Source organism: Miscanthus floridulus, chromosome 8 (assembly GCF_019320115.1).
Source record: "Miscanthus floridulus cultivar M001 chromosome 8, ASM1932011v1, whole genome shotgun sequence".
Classification (NCBI taxonomy): Eukaryota; Viridiplantae; Streptophyta; class Magnoliopsida; order Poales; family Poaceae; genus Miscanthus; species Miscanthus floridulus.
The window spans coordinates 206,058,766-206,080,800 of record NC_089587.1 but is presented as its reverse complement, the minus strand read 5'-3'; the positions used below and the strand labels follow the sequence as shown (position 1 = coordinate 206,080,800).

Genomic DNA, 22,035 nt, shown 5'->3' with positions numbered 1-22,035 from the left:
TTGACTAATGCATTTCCCTAGTTACCAAATGTGTTCCAGTTTTTGTGAATTTATTTCTATGCTGGATGAGTATGGAATGAGTGGCTCACTGACGTCTTTTATCTAGCATTGATTCTGCTAATAGCTTTATCATGTCCCCCTATTCTGAGGAATAACTTACTGAAGTTCATTGTTACTTGATCTTTTTTGTGACATTCAACAGAACATGATGAAAGAAAATGGAGAACTCGCCATTTTACCACATGACCGCTACATACTAGCATTGATACCAAACATATAGCAAAGATACAAAAATGAAAGCCTCAGGATAGGACGAAGGAAGTAAATCTCATATTATCTCATCTAACACTTGGAATCCTGAATACTTCAAGAGTCAGGACTCATGACACCACTCTCTGTGGTCTCTACAGGGAGCTTCTCTAGCTGCTGCTGCAATTTGGTTTGTTCATCTCTCAGCTGGGAGTTTTCGTGGAGGACACGATCACAGTCTCTGATGACATGGTTGAGCTGATCAAGGAGTTGACGGTTGGTGCTGCGGAGGTGAACAACCTGCGCCCAGAGCTCGCTCAGCTGCTTCTGCTTTCTCATGCGTGATCGTCGGGCAGACTCCCTATTGGATATCATCCTTCTCTTCCTGCGCTCTTCTGCTAGACTGCGTTGATAGTCATCTGACTCCTCCGAATTGGATTTATTACCAACTGGGAAGCTAGCTTCAAGAACCAAGTGAGCAACATCTTGGTAGGATGAAGAGTGAGGCACCAGAAGGTTGCTATACTGGTAGAGGAAGTCGTCGGTAGCTACATGGTAATGAGGTTTGAAAGAGGCTGCACTTGCAGGAGATAAGTATTGAACACTAGCAATCTCAGCAGGGTACATGTTCACTCGAGCTATGAAATGGAGGGAAGGGTGGCTTGTGAAAGAAGGGGAGAGGGTACCGGGGTGGATTTATAGTGTGCAAGAATCATGGAAATGAATAGGACCCACAGCTGCAACGTTGAACTTGCCTTTTTGTGCTGCTTTGATTTACAGAAGTCAGGGACAGCAGTAGTACTAGTAGCACATTATACATGAGACTGAAGTTACCAAATGTCTTGACGGAAATTATGATTTTTATTATTATTGTGCCAGCTTTTCTAAATGTACTGGGCCGGGCCAGCATGCTTCCAAAAGTGTCTCCATCAAGACCGTCCATTTGCGATCAAACAAAGGCCGTGAGGATGCAAGGCCCTGAATAACATCACTAGCACCAGGTGCTCTAGCCATTTAAAGGGATGGTGGTTGGATAACAGTGACAGGCATTTGTGGAGAATTGTGGAATGGAAATGGACCCTAAGGTTAAAATACGTATGCCTGAGAGGTGAGAGCAATGCATCATGGATCAGCTGCTATACTGAGTCTGGTATGTGATCGAGTTATAATTTTCCAGAGGGCTGTATGATCTACTTGTAGCCTGGGATGCCAGTAATATTTTTTTCTCAATTAGAACAGTGTGGTCAAGTGATAATCACAGTGGGAATTCTAAGGAATGTTGTTTTATTCTGCAGCAGCTGCTAACAGTTTCTGCTAGAGCTCTCATTCGATGGGAGAATATTTCAGAAAGGTACCAAGGTTGGTGTCTTCTGTCCACTGCTGTGGCCCCCAGTTGAAATTTGCTTGGATAAAAGGAACTTGCACTTCTGAAGTTGGCAACTTGGCATTATTTTTTTCATCAACTAAAGGAAAAAACATATCCACTGTCTATTATGCTTGGACACATAAACATTGTGCAGTTCCAGTTGCTTCCTACCTTTCATTCTTTAACTGAGTTTTATAAACTAACAGTTCTGGTGGCCTACGGTGTGATGTTTTCATTCCTAGGATGATTTTGTTCCAGTTGGCAACATGGTTTTGTCAGGCCTTAAGGAGCCCAGTTTTTAAAGTAAAATCTGAACTACGCTGATCCATGGTGTCTGTTTTATTGGAGTGTCAATGCATAAGCCTCACAAAAAGAAATACTAATCATGGCTTCACTCTAATAGGGAGTTTGATGCTGAGGTCAGTATTAAATCTGGTGGCCTAGGAACAGTCTACAATAACTCTTTTGTTTTGAGTTATTTTGCATGTACTGATTCCTTGCTACAATACCATGTTAACATCAAAACTTTGAATTGCTCGGTAGCATAGTTAAGGTGTCTCAGTATGCCGATGCTCAAGTGCAACCTCCTTGAGTTCAGACTATCCAGATATGAAGATGCATTATGTCAGGGCAAATAAGAGATGCCTCAGTTTTCGTCTTTGTCATCTGTGTTAGATTGATCTCTAACCTAACTGGACCTAACGGCCCAGTTGGACCTTTGATTTGTGCCCTGATCGGGGGCGCCCAGCCCACCATGGCTGGAGGGCCCCTGTCACCCTGCGCTATATAAAGAGCTGGGGCCGGCGGCTCTAATTACGAGGTTGACCTGAGCCGACCTCCCCACCGACAAATCCTAAACCTGATCTAAGTGAGGGGCGCAGCCAGTGAAGTGCCTCCACCGCTGCACTGCGCCGCCGTCGATCTTCACCGCCGGCACCGCATCTCCGACCGATCTTCATCGACCGTTGCTGCCCGTGTGCAGACATCACCAACGAACCCAATGGCGGCCACCGAACCCTCCCCCTCCTCGGTGTCAGGTTCAGCACCATCTCCCTGTCTCTCTCTAGTTCGTTCTACATGTATTAGGATCTACTGCTTCACCTTTTATACCGAATAGGACAAGTCTATGGCTAGATCTATGATCCCTATGATCCAACAGTTTAACAATCTGAATATTCAGCATGTCGTTGACAGAAATGCTGTGGTTAGCTATCGGCTGAAAATTTTTTGGTGTTGCTTCTGCAGGATAAAGAAGAATCATAATGATTATCCGTCAACTGGATCGAAGGAGGATAGCTAGGCTTAAGCTGGAGAAAGAATTAGAGGCTTCGGGGTTTACGGGGGAGAGGATTCGATTCCAGGCTCGAGTCAAATCACTTGGCACCTAGGCACCTCGTTCTCGACTCTTTTAATGGCCTAAGAGCTATATATGAGGCCATCATCTTTGGAGGACATGGAAATCTTATCTGGTTCTCTTTGGATCTTGAATCACAAGAATGAAGGGGAAAAAACTCACAAAAGATGGTTCACGATCAGAGGTAAAGAAGATGGCTGTTTGTTTTTTCTTGGTTTCCTTTGCTTCTAGGATTGGTTCACCTTTCGTGTGGTAACACACTCGTCAAAGATCGGGGCTCCGACCTGATAAATTGAAGATCACTTCCTATCAGGCCGTCATCAAGCATGAGGTAGGTAAGTACAAGGTAACAAGCTTTTGCTATCTTCTCTTCCATATGGATGTGCCCTTTTGTCTGAATATGCCCATTCATCCAGTGCAACAGTGTAAAACGTCACTATCCGGAAGACCAATTGGATGAGGTGGTTAATGGTCGACCGAGCATGTCGAGGTCGACAATTTTGACTGAACTGGACATGGTTTACTGATCTACTTGGAGGAGGACTCTGGCTGCCTGTCTGTGATCTGAGTGGCTACCTCGATCAATAATGCTACTGAGAGCCCCCACACTGAAATCAGAGGCCCGTTGGCCTACACAAAGATTGGTTTCTTTCTTTTCGTATACGGCGGGGAGATTCGTACCCGGCAACTCCCATCACCCGCACCAATCATGCCCGTAAATCCACCGACCCGGACACAGAATCTTTCAGCCGTTGGATCGCTCGATCACGGGTCGTATCACCGTCGAAAGCTCTCATTGCCCTAAGAAAACATGAGGGGCTGCGTGTGTCTCTCTCTTTGGGAGACGCTGGACCCGTGGTTACCTAATTTGGGGTGTTATGTGGGGAGTTGTAGACGCCTAGACGGTACGGGCCTACGGAAAACGATGCAGAATCCTTTTGGCGGTAGTGCTAGAGCCCCGCTGATGTCTGCACACTTAGCCCTTGTTTAGTTTCACCCTAACTTCCAAAAAGTTGCTACAGTACCTGTCACATCGAATGTTTGCGGCATGTGCATGGAGCATTAAATGTAGACGAAAAGAAAAACTAATTACACAGTTTGGTGGAAAATTGCGAGACGAACGTTTTGAGCCTAATTAGTCCATGTTTGAACACTATTTGTCAAATAAAAATGAATGTGCTACAGTAGTCCCAAAATCCAAATTGATGGAACTTAACAAGGGCTTACACGCGATTGCTGTTCTCTCAAAAAGCCGCCTGGGTTGGGCAGCGCAGCACGGTCAAGTACTTGCTTACAAGTCAGCATTTTAATGATGCGCATGCAAGAATAGGGCACGTACCTTTATTTTCTGTTATAAAAAAAATAACCCTAGTGGGTAGTGCGAGTGCAAGAACATGGCAACGACTGGAAGTGGAAGGTACTAGATCACCTTAGTAGCACTATAATAAAGTATATAAAGAAATTAATTGAAATATGGGTGAATGGTGGAAATGATAAGTCAATACCTTCTTTTTAGATCATGCTATCACAAACTATCTGCAGAGAAACATGTATCATCTCCACATTTGAGAAAACTTGCAGGCTCATATATTTGGAGCTTCCCAAACTCCAGGGTTCTTTTTCCGTTCTAGACTAGAGTTATTGGGTTCACCGGAAGAGAAGTCAGATATCCGTGTCTTTGTGTAAGGCTGCCCAAGCCCACAACGCCTCTCTAGTGAAATAGCGATTCCCTATGTTCATTTCTAGAGTTCTAGACCATAGAATGGGTTTTGACACTTTGTTGCATCGTAGTGTACGTGACCATAAGAGCACGCACCTAATTGTTCACCGACACGTGCATACCCCTATTGTTTATAGCCATAGAGGCTAGCTAGTTTCCAGTCACTGCATATCTCACGGCCGGAGCCGTAGGATGCTTTAAGTTGCACAGACAGCAAATCGCCAAATCGCTGCGACGAGACGAAATAAAGCAGAGACGATGTTGAGACATGCCACCCTCTGAATCAAAATCAAAAGAGACGTACGTCAGCGTCCAAATTCCATCCACCATGCATTGCATACTACTACTACTACAACTTGTAGACGCAAAGGTAGCTAGCCTGGCCACTTAGCCAGCCCAGCCCTGGCCCCTGTGTTGTCCGTGTGCTTGCTTTCGCCGCGCCAAGGCTCGGAGGCAATCCATGGCGCGATGATTGCTGCGGCCACTCGCCTTGCCGCCCCGGGCGAACCACGGACTCCACGAGAGGGTCAATTTCAAACCCCATCGGGCAGTGCTGCCGGCTGCCGCGGGAGGCGGACGGCGGACGCCGGACGGGTCAACACCCCACCCATGAGCACTCGAGGCCGAGCGGACGGAAGCGGGGAAGGGATGGCCAGGTGGGTGACCCGGCTCGGCAAAGCCGAAGACGGGGGCCGGCGCGCGGGTGCACGAGCGCACGACCGGATGGAGGCCGGCGACCCGGCCTGCGGCCTTGCCTGCCACAGAGGAGCAAGCCCGTGTGGCGGGGCCCCGCGGCGCGTGTCGCCCTCGCGCTGGTGCGCCCCCATTTCTTGTCGCGCCCGAAGCGCGTGCCCCTCCCTGTTCATGTTCGTCCCCACTGTGCTCTGCCTGCAACTGTGCGTGTTTGTCGGGCGTGTATACTGCGTTTGTGGTTTCTTTGTTACAGACTGTGTGATATTATGTTCTAATATTCTTATCGTCACTGAACACGTATTATTCCAACTCTTACGAGCACTTGTCGTATGTTCGACAACAAACAAATTATAAGAGATTATAATTTATAATTCGTCACATAATATTACTCTTTATAAAACCAGCTAAAACAAACTCCCATATTCAGAGGAGTGAAGGAACAGACCAATGGAGAGAAAGTGTGACGAGTATCTAGATGAAGAATTTTTCTTCCTTTAACTTTAATACTAAACTAGTAAGCATGTTTGCATGTTGCAACGGAACACATAACTTGTGTCAACTGTTTATTTTGGTCGCGAGTTCAGGTTTTAGACGAGAAAGTACACCTATTAGAACTCTTATCTTTAATTTACCACGTATTATATTATTCTTATTAAAACCGGTCAAGACTCTGAGGGACAAATGGACCGGGAAGAGAGAGAGAGTGACGAAAATTTGATGGAGAGAAATTTTCGTTCTTTAATATTAATATAAATAGACTTTGATATAGACCAGCAAACTCGTTTGTGTATTGCAACGGAACGTGCGACTTATTACGCCATCACTTGAGGCATTCATGGCTTAGAAATTTATTCAATGATCATCATTGATTCCAATACGTTTCGAAATCGAACTTCGTGCCGCCGTAGACACTTGTTGTTCTATCTTGTATGAGCACGAATTGTATATCCGGATTACTTGTGGAACATGGAAGAGTGTAAAGGTATTACGAGCTAAATACCATTTTTAGTTTAATATAATACTATGATATTTATGGTTGGGCGTCTGTTTGGCGAAACGAGATGGTCACCACCCTACTATGGAACAAACTAACAAATAGACTTAGGGCATGTTTGTTTGAGCTACAATTTTTAAGCTTTTAACTTAAAAGATGGCTTTATGGCCTTTTTGCTAAGCTATGTTCTCGGTATAACAGATGGCTTTATGGCCTTTTTGCTAAGCTATGTTCTCGGTACAACAAAAACCAGAAAAGCTCATCTCAATATTCCTTTCAGATTTTAGTTCATTAGTTCGGAAGTCAGCCTTTTCAGCATTTCAAAGGCAACTTAACAGCTCGACTATTTGTCTTAGCTTATGGCAGGTAGAATCCAGGGGAAAGTTGCCCCTAGAGTATGGTGACTGGTCAGTGGCCGAAAAATCGAATACAAATAATACACCAGTACATAGCAACCACCAAACATCGTAGTGGCGCAGTGGGAACCGCAATAGGTTGCTATATTTCCATCTCAGGCGACGTCCAGGGCCCTTGGATCTACATCCAAAGGTCAGATCTGTTCTCTGTTGTTTTTCTGTAGCAGGCAACAAAACGGGTCCGCAAATGAACCCGCAAACCCAATCAAAGCAGCTACCGGGCCCGCCAAACCTTAACGGGTGCAAGATCTGATACCCGCTATATCAAATAACTACTTATTCGAGCCACAAAGCAGCTATTCGGCCCAATAAAACAGTACATAGAAATTACAGCTCTGCCACTTCACCCTCCAGCAAGAAAGAAACATCCCCGATCAATCTGGATCTAGAAGGGGAATTAGAGTGGAGAGAAGAGCGAAAATTAGAGAATAAATGCACAGGTAAAATACAAGAAGATGAACAAGGGCAAAGGATATGATCTGCCTAGGAAAAAGGTACTAACCAGCAAGATTATTCTATTTCTTGCCTTCATCTCCTTTTTCTCATTGCATCAGTTCACTGAAACACCTGAACCATAACCATCTTGCTTCTGTCTTCTTTGTTGCTGTTGCTATAGCTCTATAGTTATCCAAAGTAAAGTACACTTGTCAAACCGATTTAGATTTCCAGTTATCTGTCTCCAACAATTACAAATCATAACAGTGACCATAGAGCAAATCTAGTGGGATCCATGCCTACATGGTGGTTGATGACTACAAGAATAATGTGTTATGAACCTAGGCAACTTGTATAGGATTTAGGGGCAACTTGTATAGAATTCAGAGGCAACTTGTAAAGGATTTAGGGGCAACTTGTATAGAATTCAGAGACAACTGGTATAGGATTTAGGGGGAACTTGTATAGAATTCAGAGGCAACTAGTATAGGATTTAGAGGTAACTTGTATAGGATTTTGGGGAAACTTGTAAAGAACTCAGAGGCAACTTGATCACAAATTGAACAGCTTATGAAATTCCTTGCACATGACAGAATTGCAATAGAGGCAGACACCCTTCTTTTTTGCTTGTTTGTTTTGGTTGTAAGTTTAGATGACCACCACAAATGTCACTGCCCAGTGGCTGACTGCAATGCAAAAGATCTTCTTACACCTAAAAATAATAGTTTGTTGCATGTTTATGTAGGTTCACAACGAAGGACTGCATCAAATAGGAGATGAAGACTTCTTAAGGGAAATGGGTATTGGATGTGATGACACCGGACTAGAACTTACACAATTATCAGAGATAACAGCTAACATACATTGTGAACATGTTTGAAAAATTGATTTATCTTATTATATGCAGAGTGCTTTGGCAGTGTTGCTTTCACTAATCGGTTTATCTTAATATATGCAGAGTGCTTTAGCAAGAGATTTAGAAGCCAATATTCAAAGTTACTACAATTTTGATTCAAACATTGTAAACCCCAATTATACTAATGAGGTAAATAAAAATTGTAGTTATTACATATTAAGAAAACTACAATTGCAATGCTACAAACTTGTAATTTAGACTATTCCTAATTGCAACTACTGATATTTGAGTTTCTTTTTGTTTGTTTGTAATGAACATGATAGTTCATCAGCACTACTGGACTACAACTGTTATGGACAGGATAGTCTTCTTCATATGCAGGGTGCGTCCGAAAGAGAAGTGGAATGCAATCCTAAGAGCTACTACATGTTTCATACAAACATTGAAAATGCCAACAATACTCATGAGGTAAAAAGGAATTCGACTTATAACACATATTGTCAGTGTGACATATATAAGTTCATCAAACCCTGTGCAAAAAATATAATAATAATAATGCAGCAGGCACTACAAGTTTGACTTACTTTGTCTTGCTTCAATGTGTTATTCCACTACTTTGTCTTCCTCCCTATCTCCTTGGCATTTGACTGACCTCATGCTGTAACAGCAGAGCTCAATACCACCAGTGAACTACAGCAGCTATGGACAAGAACAAGAAATGCAGAGACAAGAAGTGAGATTCCTAAAACTCGCATTTCACATTTTTTTAAAAAAAATGGGTACTAACAAAAGAACTAAGATTTTATTGTAATGGTGAACCCCAAAATTTGTAGGTGATCATGTCACCAGGAGGAACAAGTTATGTACTATCACAGGGCGGATCAAGCTATACAAGCCTTATGAACCAAGTCATAGCTCAGGCTAAATCTTCAAATCGGAATTATGAAGAATTTTTATCATCTGAAATGACAGGAAGTTTCATGGACATACTCAATGAGCCATTTCCACTAGAGGTATTTACTTGTTCTCTACATATACAGCTAAATTACTTTGTTTGCTACAATACAAGATGAAATATCTAACAGTACACCTTTTTCCTTACTTGTGAAAATAGAACCGGATGTTCATCACTACCAACAGAATCTATGAGCCACCACAAGATGATGTAGACGGCCTGCGAAATGAAGAATCAGAAGCAGTACCAAAGTTTGCAAATGAAGAAAACATGGTACATGAGGAAAGACAAGATGAACAAGGCAGTGAAGGGGAGCAAGATACAGAGGGCAACATGAAAAAACAACATCTAGTAGCAAGTGAAGAACAAGATGAAGAAGAGCTCAGGGCAATTCAGATTGAAAGCCAAAGTATTATGGCAGCTGAGCGTTTGTCTCACGAACATGCTAGCAGGCATGTTCCTCAGCTAGGCATGAAATTCAAAACAACAGAAGATGCGTACAGTTTCTACAATGACTACGCATTTATAGTCGGGTTTTCATTGGTCAAATGGCACACATACAAGTGCCAAGACAAGAAAGATCACAACTATGGCCAGGTAACAAGGGTCACATACAAGTGTAACTTGTCTGGTAAGAGAAAGGAGGATGGTAGCACTGATGTTTCAGGAGTACGAAGCACAAGAAACAACAAAAGGAAGATTTCTGTTTCAGGAGTCCAAAGCGCAAGAAATAACAAAAAGAAGATTTCTGGTACACCGCCAACACCTAATCCTGTGCCAAACAAAAGGAAAACAAGTACGCTTGTACCAACCGAGTGCCCCGCTGAACTTGTTGTCACACTACAGAATGGAGAATGGACAATAACCAGGTCGAATCTTGAGCATAATCATGCGTTTGCAAGCAAGGATCAGAAGAATAAACTATTTTCACAGATTAGGATGACTGAAATGGAGAAGGAACTTATTGCAACATTTAACAAAGTGAACCTACCAGATAGGAAGATTATGGCAGTCCTATCTTATATAAGAGGGGATGTCACTCCATACAACAAGAAACATATCAGCAATGAGAAGACAAAGATAAATAAGGCAACATCGGATAATGACATGCAGCAAGTGTATGACTGGTTCTCTAAGAAACAGGCTGAGGACCCAATGTTCTTCTACAAGTTTTCCATAGATGAAAACAACAAAGTGAAAAACATTTTCTGGTTCAATGGTACAAGCAGAAGGTACTATGAGGAATTTGGAGATTGCATCAGTTTTGATACAACCTACAACACAAACAAGTACTCCCTCAAGTTTGCACCAATTGTTGGTATTACAGGTCATGGGGACAATTGCCTGTTTTGCTGTGCTTTCATAATGGATGAAACTACAGAAACTTTTGAGTGGTTGTTTCAGACAATGCTGACTTGTATGGGAGGAAAGCACCCTAAAACTATAATCACTGACAAGGACCTAGCAATGAAGGCTGCTATCAGAAACGTTCTACCAAACACTATTCATCGAAACTGCTTCTTCCACATTGTGAAGAAAGCTCAGGAGAAAGGTGGCAGGATATTTTCATTGGAAAGGAACAAGAAGCTGCATGACGATCTCTTTGGCATTCTTAGGAACTCATTGATCGAAATAGAGTTTGAGTACTTGTACAAGAAGTTGCCACAAACATATGATGTCGGTGGCTTCAGATACCTTGATGACATGTGGTTTAATAGGGAAAATTTTGTTCCATGTTACTTCAAGAAACATTTCTTCCCTTTCATCAACTCTATAGCGAGAAGTGAAGGCACAAATGCATTATTCAAACTGGATGTCACACCAAGGTATAGTATTATGAGATTTATGAATGAGTTCCAAAGAATTTCAGATACAACAGAAAAGAATCAAGCAGAACATGACTTTGAAACCAGATCAATGCCTTGGTTGAGTACGACATATGAGTTCGAAAGGCAGGCTGCAAGGTTGTACAATAGAAAGATATTCTTCAAGTTTCAAAAGGAGCTCATATTGGCAACAAAGTATGAGGCTCAAGAACTCCAGAAAGATCAAGTTTATGCAGTGTTAAAATCAGAGTACCATAGGCAGTTTGAGTTCAGAACAAGGAGATACATTGTGATAGTAGACTTGACACAGAAAAACTACAGATGTCTGTGTTGCAAATTTGAAAAATATGGTATAATATGCTGCCATATCATCAAGGTGCTCACAAACCTAAATATATCTCAGCTAGATGATAGTTATTTCATTGAAAGATGGAGGGCTAAAGAGAGGAAACAGTTGACAAGGTAGAATACTGTACCAGAAATAGAGATTGAGAAGAGCAGGCCATTGAGGCACAACATATTGTCAAACAAGTTGAGCAATATTGCTTCAGATGGATCAAGAACAATGGAAACATTCAACTATGTTCTAGAAGAAGCCGAGCGAATGCAAAGAAAACTCAATGAACCAGCAGATGAAGTCAGACTGCAACAATCACAATCTGTTCAACAAAGTGGTACTAATGTTTTGCAAGATGCTAATGATGTAGTCAGACTACCTCAAACAGAATCAGCTCAAGAAAGTGATACAATGCTTTTGCAAGACCATAATAATGCTCAGAAAAGAGGAAGGCCCAAGAAAGTGATCAGGCAAATAGGAATAGTTGAGGACATCAGAAGCAAAGCAAAAAGCAACTTTACCTGTACACACTGTCGTGAAGGAGGGCATAACATCAAGACATGCCAAAAAAAGCATTTTCCTCCTGTGCCTAAAAAACAAAGAAAAGGAAATCAGGTAACACAGAGAAACATAGGTAAAAAGTAAATGTTAGCACTACAACAACAGATGTCACTTCTTCATATGTATATTCATCTAATGTTGTTGATATTATCATGCAGGAGATGTTGACAACACCAATAAATAGTAGCAGTGCAAGTGCAGTAAGCAAACCAAAGAAGGGGAAAGTCAAGAATTGAGAAAACCAAAAACAAGAGATGGAATGCTAATAGCTGCAATTACAGTGGCCAAATAATTTATGTAATTTATTAGTAATAGAGCAATTGTAAATTCAGTACTATTATATCTTTAGACCTACAATGAAATGTATCTATCTGAGGCTACTGGAAGAGACTACTGGGCCGCAACTTGATAAAACATGGATTGCACGTGCTCATAACTAAAATTGCAGTGCCCTACACTTGCAATTTACATTACATCAAACTACAATTACATGACTGAATATTTAAGTTGTTTGGTTTACATATGCAGTGGCCTACAGCTACTGCTACTGCTAAGAGAACTTGGTGCAGACATACATACATGCCATATGCTTCATCCATGGTTTCAATTGGATTGTCATTTTTCTTTTTTGTTGCAAGCTGCAAAAAATAACAACTTTTGAGTTATCCTTGTTATGAAAATTACCATCACGCTTCACAACTAAAATTATCAACACATAAATATTTCAATCACTCACACAAAGAGTTCACAAATCCTAGCAATATCAAGAAAGGCGACCCTCTGCTTGAGCAATGGCATGTTCTGCTCTAACTTGCTCAGGTGGCCTCCCACTCCTGATATCGGCAGAATTGGAGCTAGGTGGCCTTCCCATCTTCCTGTACAGACAAACCCAACAAACAAGATAATGTAGTCAAATCACAATACATAGGAAAAAGTTGACAGAAATATTAGCAAGCATGGCAGCATGGTTACAGTATAATATACTGCAAAGTACCATGGACACAAGTAGAACTGCATGATAAATGCAGTTCATAAGACTAAAAGCAAAGGGAAAATCAGATCCAACTGTAACGACAAAGGCAAATGGATAAACTTACTTCCTCATGGACTATCAATCTTCTGCATTCGGTCTACTAGTTCTCTTGCAGACTTGGAAAAATTCTTAAACCCCTAAAGAAAACAACCAAATTAAATAAAAGCATGGTTGCATACATAATCAATATGCAAGAAATGGTTGCACAGAATATACAGAACATGAAAGACAACTAAATGATGAAATTATTCTAGATCAAGAAAAACACATAACAATTATTGATGAGGCCATCGAACCTCCTGTGAACTATGCAGTAACAAATACTCTGGTATATTCAGACCAAGCATAGAATTTGTTGAAAAACACAGATGGAACAACCCCCACATCTTGGCCTACCTCCACAAATCTTCATCTAACACAAACACAGATCACATAGGATAGAGCACAAAGGACAATTTCTTTCTATGGAAGGACAAGGATAAAAACTTGGTGTGGGCTGACACAAAACACAACAAACATAAGACAAGGTGTGTTAGCACAAATCACAAAGGACAATTTCTTTCTATGGAAGGACAAGGATAAAAACTTGGTGAGGGTTAGCACAATCACAAATAACAAAGAAATCACAAACACAACAAACATAAGACAAGGTGTGTTAGCACAAATCACAAAGGACAATTTCTTTCTATGGAAGGACAAGGATAAAAACTTGGTGAGGGTAAGCACAATCACAAATAACAAAGAAATCACAAGAAACATATAACAAGGCGACTCATATTGTCATCATATGATCAATTCAACAACTATCAATGAGTTAAAAAGCAAGTGCTACATAGACTAAATTTAAAAAAATGCAAAACTCACCTGTTGCCATGGTACTGAGGACAAAGGATCTCAATAAGATGCTGGTTGGATTTTAACTGACCGCGTACCCTCATGGTGCTTCTAGTATCCATGCACAAAAGTCATACTTCAACATCTTGGTCTGTAAGAACAAAATCAAACTCATAATAATATAACACAAGACCCAATTGAACTATCTATAAACAAGAAGACAAGAGAAACATGCACAACCCTCAAACTTCTCCTTGTCTTCCCTATAAAAGGTTAGTAGTACACAACAAAAAACACTTATAGAGAAAACCATAAAGCTAGAATAATGGGTACAAAAGAGTTAACATCAGCAATCCAACAGAATATTATCATCTTGTTTACTTTAGCCTCTTCAATGTATATTAAAATTTACAACCACTTTAGCATCAAATGCTCTCACCAAACTAGCTACTTCTTTACAAAGTGGCATGCACTCATAGCAAGAACCTACACCCTATATTGACCTAAACGCAAGATCTAGAGACAAGCCTCAAATCATGCTCCCTGATTCAAATTGCCAGAGACCTGAGAAAAAAAAGAAACAAACAATTAGATTCAAAAACATGAAGTTATAATAAACAAAGTGACGTTGGAACTAATATTACCTCCTTCACTTTGCATGTACCATCATATGCACTATTGTATTCATTGAAAACCATGTCATTAACAAGTTTGATGTGAAGTTGACTAATATCATCTTCGGTGTACTTCTCCAACATATTCAGATGGACTTCAAAATGCTCTAGATTCTTTATAGCATACACACCACTATAATTGATTATGCTAAAAAAAGAAAAACAAAAAGGGAAAAATAGGAAACAATGGGACTATAAGCACAAACAAAATCCACATGATCTATATAAATCAAAGGACTACATTTCAATCACATACTTATCAGATTGCTGGGGTACAGTTCCAAAGAAGACATGGAATGCATGTAAGCCATAGTCGATATTAACAACTTGTTTCCAGACGATGGCCAAGTTGTCTAGCTACAAATCAGGCAAAAAGAAAATGACTACACCATGCAAAATAATATTTGTTTCGATGAAGGATATAGTAAACTAATGTAGCACTGAAAATAATGGGAAAACTGCCACTGCAATACTAAAAATAGACAAATGGTGCATATACAAATACAAACTGATACTTACAAATTCATCTTTCACAGCTTTGTGGAAAGCTGAGTCTACTCCAAAGCACACTGTGCATGAATCCAAGATTATACACCATCTCAGGCTAAAATACAGTACAACAACATACCACCGATCATGGAAGAGTATTGGAAAATAGAGCTGATAAAATAACAAACATTGTGATTATTAGTAACATCACATAGTAGGACTAGAACACAACATTTATGCTAGTACTCTTTTTCAAATAATAGAGAAGATATGTTACGCACATAGTCGCTGGATGTTAAAGGCCTGGCACGATGAGCACCCTTAAAGCATCTCACAGCAGTCTCAAATAGCTCCTTCTCCTTCTCATCATCATGACGATGATTTCCAATAAGATAATCCTACAATAACAAATTGACCGATATTATTTCCATATAGTGCAAACATATAATTTACAAAGAATACATCAACGACTACTAACCCCAACTTTAGAGAAGAAGTAATGCTTTTTAGAATCCCTGGGGTGTTTTCTAAGGAACAGCAGCTTGCAAAATGCGTTCACTACAAAATGGTTGACCTTTCCGCCAGGCCGAAGAGAAGATGAAAGTGCACTCAACAAGACAACAACAAACCCATAATCCACCGCTTTTAGACTGCAAACACAAAAACAAAACAATTCATAGTGAATTGGTACAAGTATTAACACATGGTGCTGCAGAAGGCTAAGAATGGGAAGATTGTGTAAATTTCAAACTTACTTCAAGTGTTCGCTGCTTTCTCCCATCTTCAAAATAGCTTCATACACATCAGATTCAAGTTTGGACACACTAATCGTGGATTGAGGGATGATAAAAGGGCTGATCTTGTACATGCTGGGCTTCGCAAGCCGTCTAGGATGATGAATAGCAACCTTTGAACTCGAAGACTGCCAAACAGCTTCACTGGATGACTCAGAGTTCAATACAAATCCATTGCCGCCAACAGACTTTGCAGACAAGCAAGGCCCACCAACCACAGACTTTTCACAATGGGATGGAAGACATGATTGAATAGGTGTCTGCAAAACATACAACAAGGAACACATAAAATTGTTCGAAAAATGGAAAAACTAATAGTGTTAGAGCAAGGATCTAATAATTTCAATATATCCTAAAACTGCATCACAAAAAATCACACAAATACAATACGATACACTTACAAAGAAAAAAGAAGGGGGCATTTACTCCAAATATATATACAACACTAGTACTGGTTCGCAAGAGTATGAACATTACTACAACTACTTATACAAGCTATTACATGATCCAAAAGTAGCCCCAACTGCTACCATGTAGCATTGTACTAACTACTTCCCCTTCTACTACCATGTCTCCAAAAAAGATAAAGCAAAAGGAAGCAGGCACCATCATATTATCTCCCACCACAAACTTTCCAGAATGATAAGATTAGGTACGCCTATTTACAATTTTTATAGGATCTCCATAAGGACTGACTGCAGCAAGAGGAACAGGTTGACTTGGATCTTCTTCGATCTCAGAATATTCAGTTAAAGCTAAAGACTACATACGGATAACGTCCTAAAACAACAATAAATACAGAAATAAGACCAGAGAGATCAAAAGCTACATCATAATACAAAATCGATATAATGCAATAGGGAGGATTACATTTTCAACATTCCCATTTATCTTAGTCCTAGCATTTCCAGTGCCAATGGTCTCCTCATTGCTCACATTACCACCTCTAGGAGACGTCGGCTTATCAACAAAAACCCATTCTTTAGATGCAGACCTAGATTTCAAGTTCAAGTTGCTTTTGGTTTCAACCTATGAAAAAATGAAACTAAATCAGGTGGGAAAACATTCCTTGTACATCAAAAACTACTTGGCATGTACAGAAACAAAACAACATACATTTCCAGGGACACCTCCATGGGACATATTAGCACCAACTTTCTGACCTGAAGTAGAAACTCTACTCAACTGCAGCAACAAAGAATAAATAAAATTTCATATACATAATATATAATGACTTAGCATGGGAAGAATAAACAAGATGGAAGAGGACATGTACCATAGACAATGCTCTATCAAGAGGACAAGATGTATCACAAGTTGTACCAACATGGCGCCTCAAGTTAGGATCTACAACATAATTTCCTAAGTCATCTAGTTCTTCAAACATTCTGAATGAAGGTACACTAGGGCTACGAAAGAATGGAGTCTTCGTCTTCAGACAAGGTTCCTTGACAGGTGCTTTTCCAGCAAAAAAATATAAGACAATAAAGAAGGCTGAAACTTAAATGAAATAAAAAAAAGTCATATTGCACAATTCAAATACTACAATTGCAGAATTACAAAGGTGCAATTTACTGATAAAGAGAATGCAACATAAAAAATAGGGACTAACCATTAAGATCTTGAGCAGAAACTGCATTTTCATCCAAGTCAGCTCTAGAACCAGCTTGAGCATTCTCCACTCCACAAGGACCAAGACCACTCAGAGAACCAATAGCATTCCTTAGACTCGGTGCTTCTCCTGTTTGTCCTACATAGAGACCATGCTCAAACATGAGCCCAATTCATATATCTTAGATTTTGTAAAGCATTTTTTTTCATCAGCGGGACAAACCTGGGGCCCTCTCAACTGTACCAACCAAGGGGATAGCAGCGGCCGCATTAGTTGTCTCGCTTTCATGAACAGTAGGAACCAAGGGGGAAGCAGTATATGCACTAGTTGCTTCGCCTTCCTAAACAATAGAGAACAGAATGAAACAAGTCCATTCAGTAGGGTATTTCATTTACTACATCAATACCTAGTAGTGTATATTACTAACAGCAAAAATATGCTGGAACCTATACCTATCTGATCATGGAATAGCAGAACAGCTACAAAAGCATATAAAAACAAGAACCAAATAATGCAAAACTCACTTTTAGATGGAGCTTTTGACGTTTAGTTGCAACATTAGTAGTTAACACTTGGTCTTCCTCAATAACTACAGTATTATCCTTGTTACATCCATTTCCAGTTTGATTTCGGCATAGTTGCCTAAAAAGACAAAAGTGACCCAACAATTTAGAAAATACACAACTGAAGACAAATAAAATGAGAAATAGAAACATTCACCTCAGCATTATGATCTTTTATGTGACTCAGAGGGGACTTGCCAAGACGTTGAGAGAGTCGAGTCCTAGACGCTACACTATTGGCGCTCGAATATTGTGATGCATATCTTTTCCTCTTCCTTTTACTTATAGCTGAACCTGAAAATAATCATAAGATTATGAACACACATACAAACAAATCAACTAAATGTAGAAATAAATGTTACACAACATTCCATGTACCTTCAGCTAATGAGTCTTTGGAAGGAATAATTTCAATTGACTGAGAAGCACGACAATTCTCACCACCAGATCCATCGTATAATCCATCAGATTCAATTTTATCAGTCATAGAGCATTTTTCTTCATTTGTTTCAGTAGGAGCAGCAACTGTAGGATGCACATCTTCAATAATGGTATTATTTGCAATAGTAGCAGCACCATCCACTTCTTTCACAGCTGTTTTACTTGTATCACCAGCCATTCCCGCATCAAAGACATCATCTTGCACAACAAAATGTCCTGGAGAAGGCAGTGGGGCTTCATATTCAGCACGGACAGCATCATCATCACCATTATGATGTGCTAGAGAAGGAAGAGGAGCTTCATATTCAGCAGGGATACCATCAACAACTCCATCATCACCATCATCATGTCTTGGAGGGGGCACTCTAGCAGCAGAACCCTCAGCCTCATCAGAAGCATCACCACCATGATTAATTACATGAGTCCTATGCATGTACATAAACATCTTAGCAACAAGTGTGCCCGGGCTCCTAAAGCCTAGTCTTGTATGGTAGTTTTCAAAAATATTGCACATGTTATCCATGTCCTGTAATGCCAAGTTAATAGTAACATATGAATCATGTAAATTTCATTATACAAGAGTAATGAAATGATCAAATCAAAGGATTGCATAAAGACACATACATTTGTCCCGATAAAATCACAACGTCTATCCAAAGTTCTCCTAAAAAGAGCACAAGCCTCTTCCGGTAGATACTCTTCAGCATAGCATGTGTCATCGATGGATTTCACCTACATAAAATCAACTCAACCAGTGATCTCAAAAAACCCTTACAGCTAATACAACTCTAGATGTGCATTAGAAGTCAACAAAAACCCAATAACAGAATGTTAACAAGGCATGGGCAGCCACACAAACTTCATAGAGAACTAGGGGCTATTAGATTACCATCCAACGCTCCAGAATTCGTCATGCATGTATGATTTTTAGAATAAAATTTAGAGGAAGATATTTTCTATTTCAACACAACTTTCTTTCAATAGGGTGTTCAGACCATTTATTTGGCTAAGAGAAGTAAAGAAGAGCTTTTATTTGGATAGGACAAGTAGATGTAGAAAGTTTTGAGATATCACACAACAGATAAATTACTTCTAAAACTTAATAAATACTGCACAGGACAAAATGAAACACTGCCTGCAACTACTACAAAGATATAAAAAAGGAAAAAGTTAAAGAAAGATTTGTTCTTCTATGACTACAGAACATTATCAATCCATCAAGATAATTGGCTAAAACATGCTTCTTCAATGTATTACCAAATTTCACTAAATAGATAGCCACTGGTTCTAAAAACTAAACAGGCAGCCTCTGAAATTAATCGTAGTCAGACCAACAACATCGCTATAGAAAATCACAATCTTGAGCTATGAACTTAATACAAGAATGACACTTGCACAGATTTAACATGCATATTGCACATGCTTATAACTAAAATTGCAATGGTCGTAACTTGTAATTTATATTATTGGTGATTACAATAAATGCCTTTGATCAAGTAAGCAACCTAAGATCAACACTCAAGATTTTTGGTAGATTTTTTTCATACTAGACAATACAACACCAATGTATATTGGGCAAGCAAAACCACAATAAATAGATGAAAAGTTGTGTTAGCAGAATCAGAAGAGAATTTTTTCTAAGAAAGCACAAGGTCAATATTTTGCTGACAGTAAGAATAAGAAGAGCCTTAGGGCACTAAGACTAAGAAACATTTATACAACTCCAGAAAGATCTAAACTCATGCAGCAAGGATACATGATACATCAATAAAGCTCATAGATACACAACATCACAACTACAAATATGAATTTTCAGGTTCACTACTCACCGGTCGCTTTCCATAAATGTCACCAGACACATGATCATATGAAGCAAAGGTCTTGATCATCGAGCCCTTCCAACAATGGATTCTTGGCAGATCTAGGGGCAGCTGATTACGTACTCCAAAGTTGATATAATCAAGATAATAACCCTACATATGATTTCAAAGGCATCACTAAAACATGCTGCATAACCAAAAAATGGACAACTGAATAAAGGAAAAAAAATATAAATATAGGCACACTTACAGCTAGAAAGTATCTGCAACCACTAATTGTACTTCGATGCTTCTTTCTGTAGTTTGTAATGGAAGAAAACATCCAATCATAGATGAACTTTGACCAATTCCATTCTTTCACCTTAGATACATCAATCAATGCACCTAGATACTGTGGGCTCGGATAAGTACTAGAATTAGCACAAAGAAATGTAGACAAGGCTACAACCATGAAGTATCGAAGCACGTCATCATTAGATAACGTGCCTCCTACCAACTTGTCCCCAAATGTCTTGATCATGGGCAAAGAGGGCTCTTTGATTGCTGAAAGCAAGTTGCTCTTCGTAGACTCAGTATAATTCTCCTTAATATCTTCATCATCATTTGAAAGCCCTAAAAAGAGATGGACTGACAATGGATCCAATGGAATCACTTTCCCTCCAACTACTATGTCACTACAACTCACATCTACTTGATCTGCTATCCATTGCACAAAGCCTCTAGGTGCTGAGCAACCATCGTACTCCAGTGAAATTCCAAAGCCATGATGCTGATAATTTTCTTTTTGCGCTCATCCAACTTTGCTATTATCTTTTCTCCAAAGTACTTGCTATTAAACCTACTTCCTAGTCTCTCTGATGTACCTGCAGCGCCACTTAATTTCCCTTTACCTCTACCTCTAACCGTTCTGATACTCTGTAAAACAATGCAACAAAAAAGAAAATCTGGTTAGGATACTAGAATCACTAAACATGGTGACAAATTTAGCAAAAAACTTGATTAGTTGGCTATGTTTTTTGAACAAAACCTATTCCCAGAAATATCATGCTCATCATGTATCCGCTCAATCATAATGCTACTGAATTTACCTTTCCAGTCTGGACACCTGAACCCCTTGCTTTCTCTTTCTTCTCAACAAACTTAGCAAACTGAGAATACATAATAGAAACAAAAATATCAGGTACAATTCAAATGCAAATAGCACTATACAAGAACAAAAGTGCATGATGAGATCAAGCATTCAAGAACAGAAAAGAAAAATAGGCAAGGACCAATGCCACCCGTATCACTCAATCATCTACAGTATAATAATCATGCAGTATATACAGGAACAATAAACTAACATGGACCCTAAACTACTACTACTACAGGAGTAATACAAAACTAAAACAGCCACAACACGATATATCAGATATTAACAGACAAAGGTTTCAGAACATACTCCACAAATGACTTTTTGAACATGCTTCAAAGTTTTCAGTATTTCACTAGTATCAATATTATCATCTTCAGGATTTGGATCATAAAAAAGGCAACAAGATATATCAAATATTAAATTATTATAATACATAAGTGCACACACAAAAACAAAGTCAAAATGAACTTAGTACCTCGCCATCATTGAAAGGATCAGAGGTTTCCTCTTCTGAGTTGTTGGGAAGATCATCCTCACTCTCACCATTTGTAGACTCACCATCAGAAAGAAACTCATTATCATCCATGGCTACATAAAAAAAATGATTAATGATCTCATTGCTAGCTGCAGTAAAAAACCAATCGAATTGAAATTTAGCAAAGCTCTCTACAGATGAGGGGTCAAGGCCTAGCATGTCAAGTGCATAAGAAGCTAAAATTACTAGTACGAGGACTTCTATATAAAGAAGGAAATTACTAGAACAGGAGCATGATTTTGACCAGAACACCTAGATGCTTGACATGCTGCTTGTGGACAGTATTGCTCACCCTATAGAATTTTCATATATTGTGCAAAGGAAATTTAGTCCTGAAATGTGA

The 22,035-nt window shown here is 39.6% G+C and overlaps 3 protein-coding genes across 3 annotated transcripts; all 3 read right to left on the bottom strand.

The window, feature by feature from the left end:
- Nucleotides 1–95: 95 nt before the first annotated feature.
- On the bottom strand, nucleotides 96–2,260 carry LOC136478017 (basic leucine zipper 43-like). The gene has a single exon (XM_066476338.1). The coding sequence runs from the start codon at nucleotides 874–876 to the stop codon at nucleotides 367–369; it is 510 nt and encodes a 169-aa protein (XP_066332435.1). The 5' UTR covers nucleotides 877–2,260; the 3' UTR covers nucleotides 96–366.
- An 11,903-nt stretch (nucleotides 2,261–14,163) lies between these two features.
- On the bottom strand, nucleotides 14,164–16,915 carry LOC136470535 (uncharacterized). Its single transcript, XM_066468351.1, has 8 exons — nucleotides 16,910–16,915; nucleotides 16,703–16,771; nucleotides 16,457–16,615; nucleotides 15,074–15,190; nucleotides 14,823–14,963; nucleotides 14,560–14,660; nucleotides 14,274–14,451; nucleotides 14,164–14,193 (listed from the first exon to the last, which is right to left on the bottom strand). Exons 1-8 carry the CDS (start codon nucleotides 16,913–16,915, stop codon nucleotides 14,164–14,166), a joined length of 801 nt encoding a protein of 266 aa, XP_066324448.1.
- Nucleotides 16,916–17,406: 491 nt separating this feature from the next.
- LOC136470533 (uncharacterized) lies at nucleotides 17,407–21,743 on the bottom strand. The gene is made up of 9 exons (XM_066468350.1): nucleotides 21,633–21,743; nucleotides 21,111–21,170; nucleotides 20,886–20,937; nucleotides 20,273–20,634; nucleotides 20,032–20,175; nucleotides 18,827–18,934; nucleotides 18,140–18,728; nucleotides 17,919–18,055; nucleotides 17,407–17,538 (listed from the first exon to the last, which is right to left on the bottom strand). Exons 1-9 carry the CDS (start codon nucleotides 21,741–21,743, stop codon nucleotides 17,407–17,409), a joined length of 1,695 nt encoding a protein of 564 aa, XP_066324447.1.
- Nucleotides 21,744–22,035: the final 292 nt, after the last annotated feature.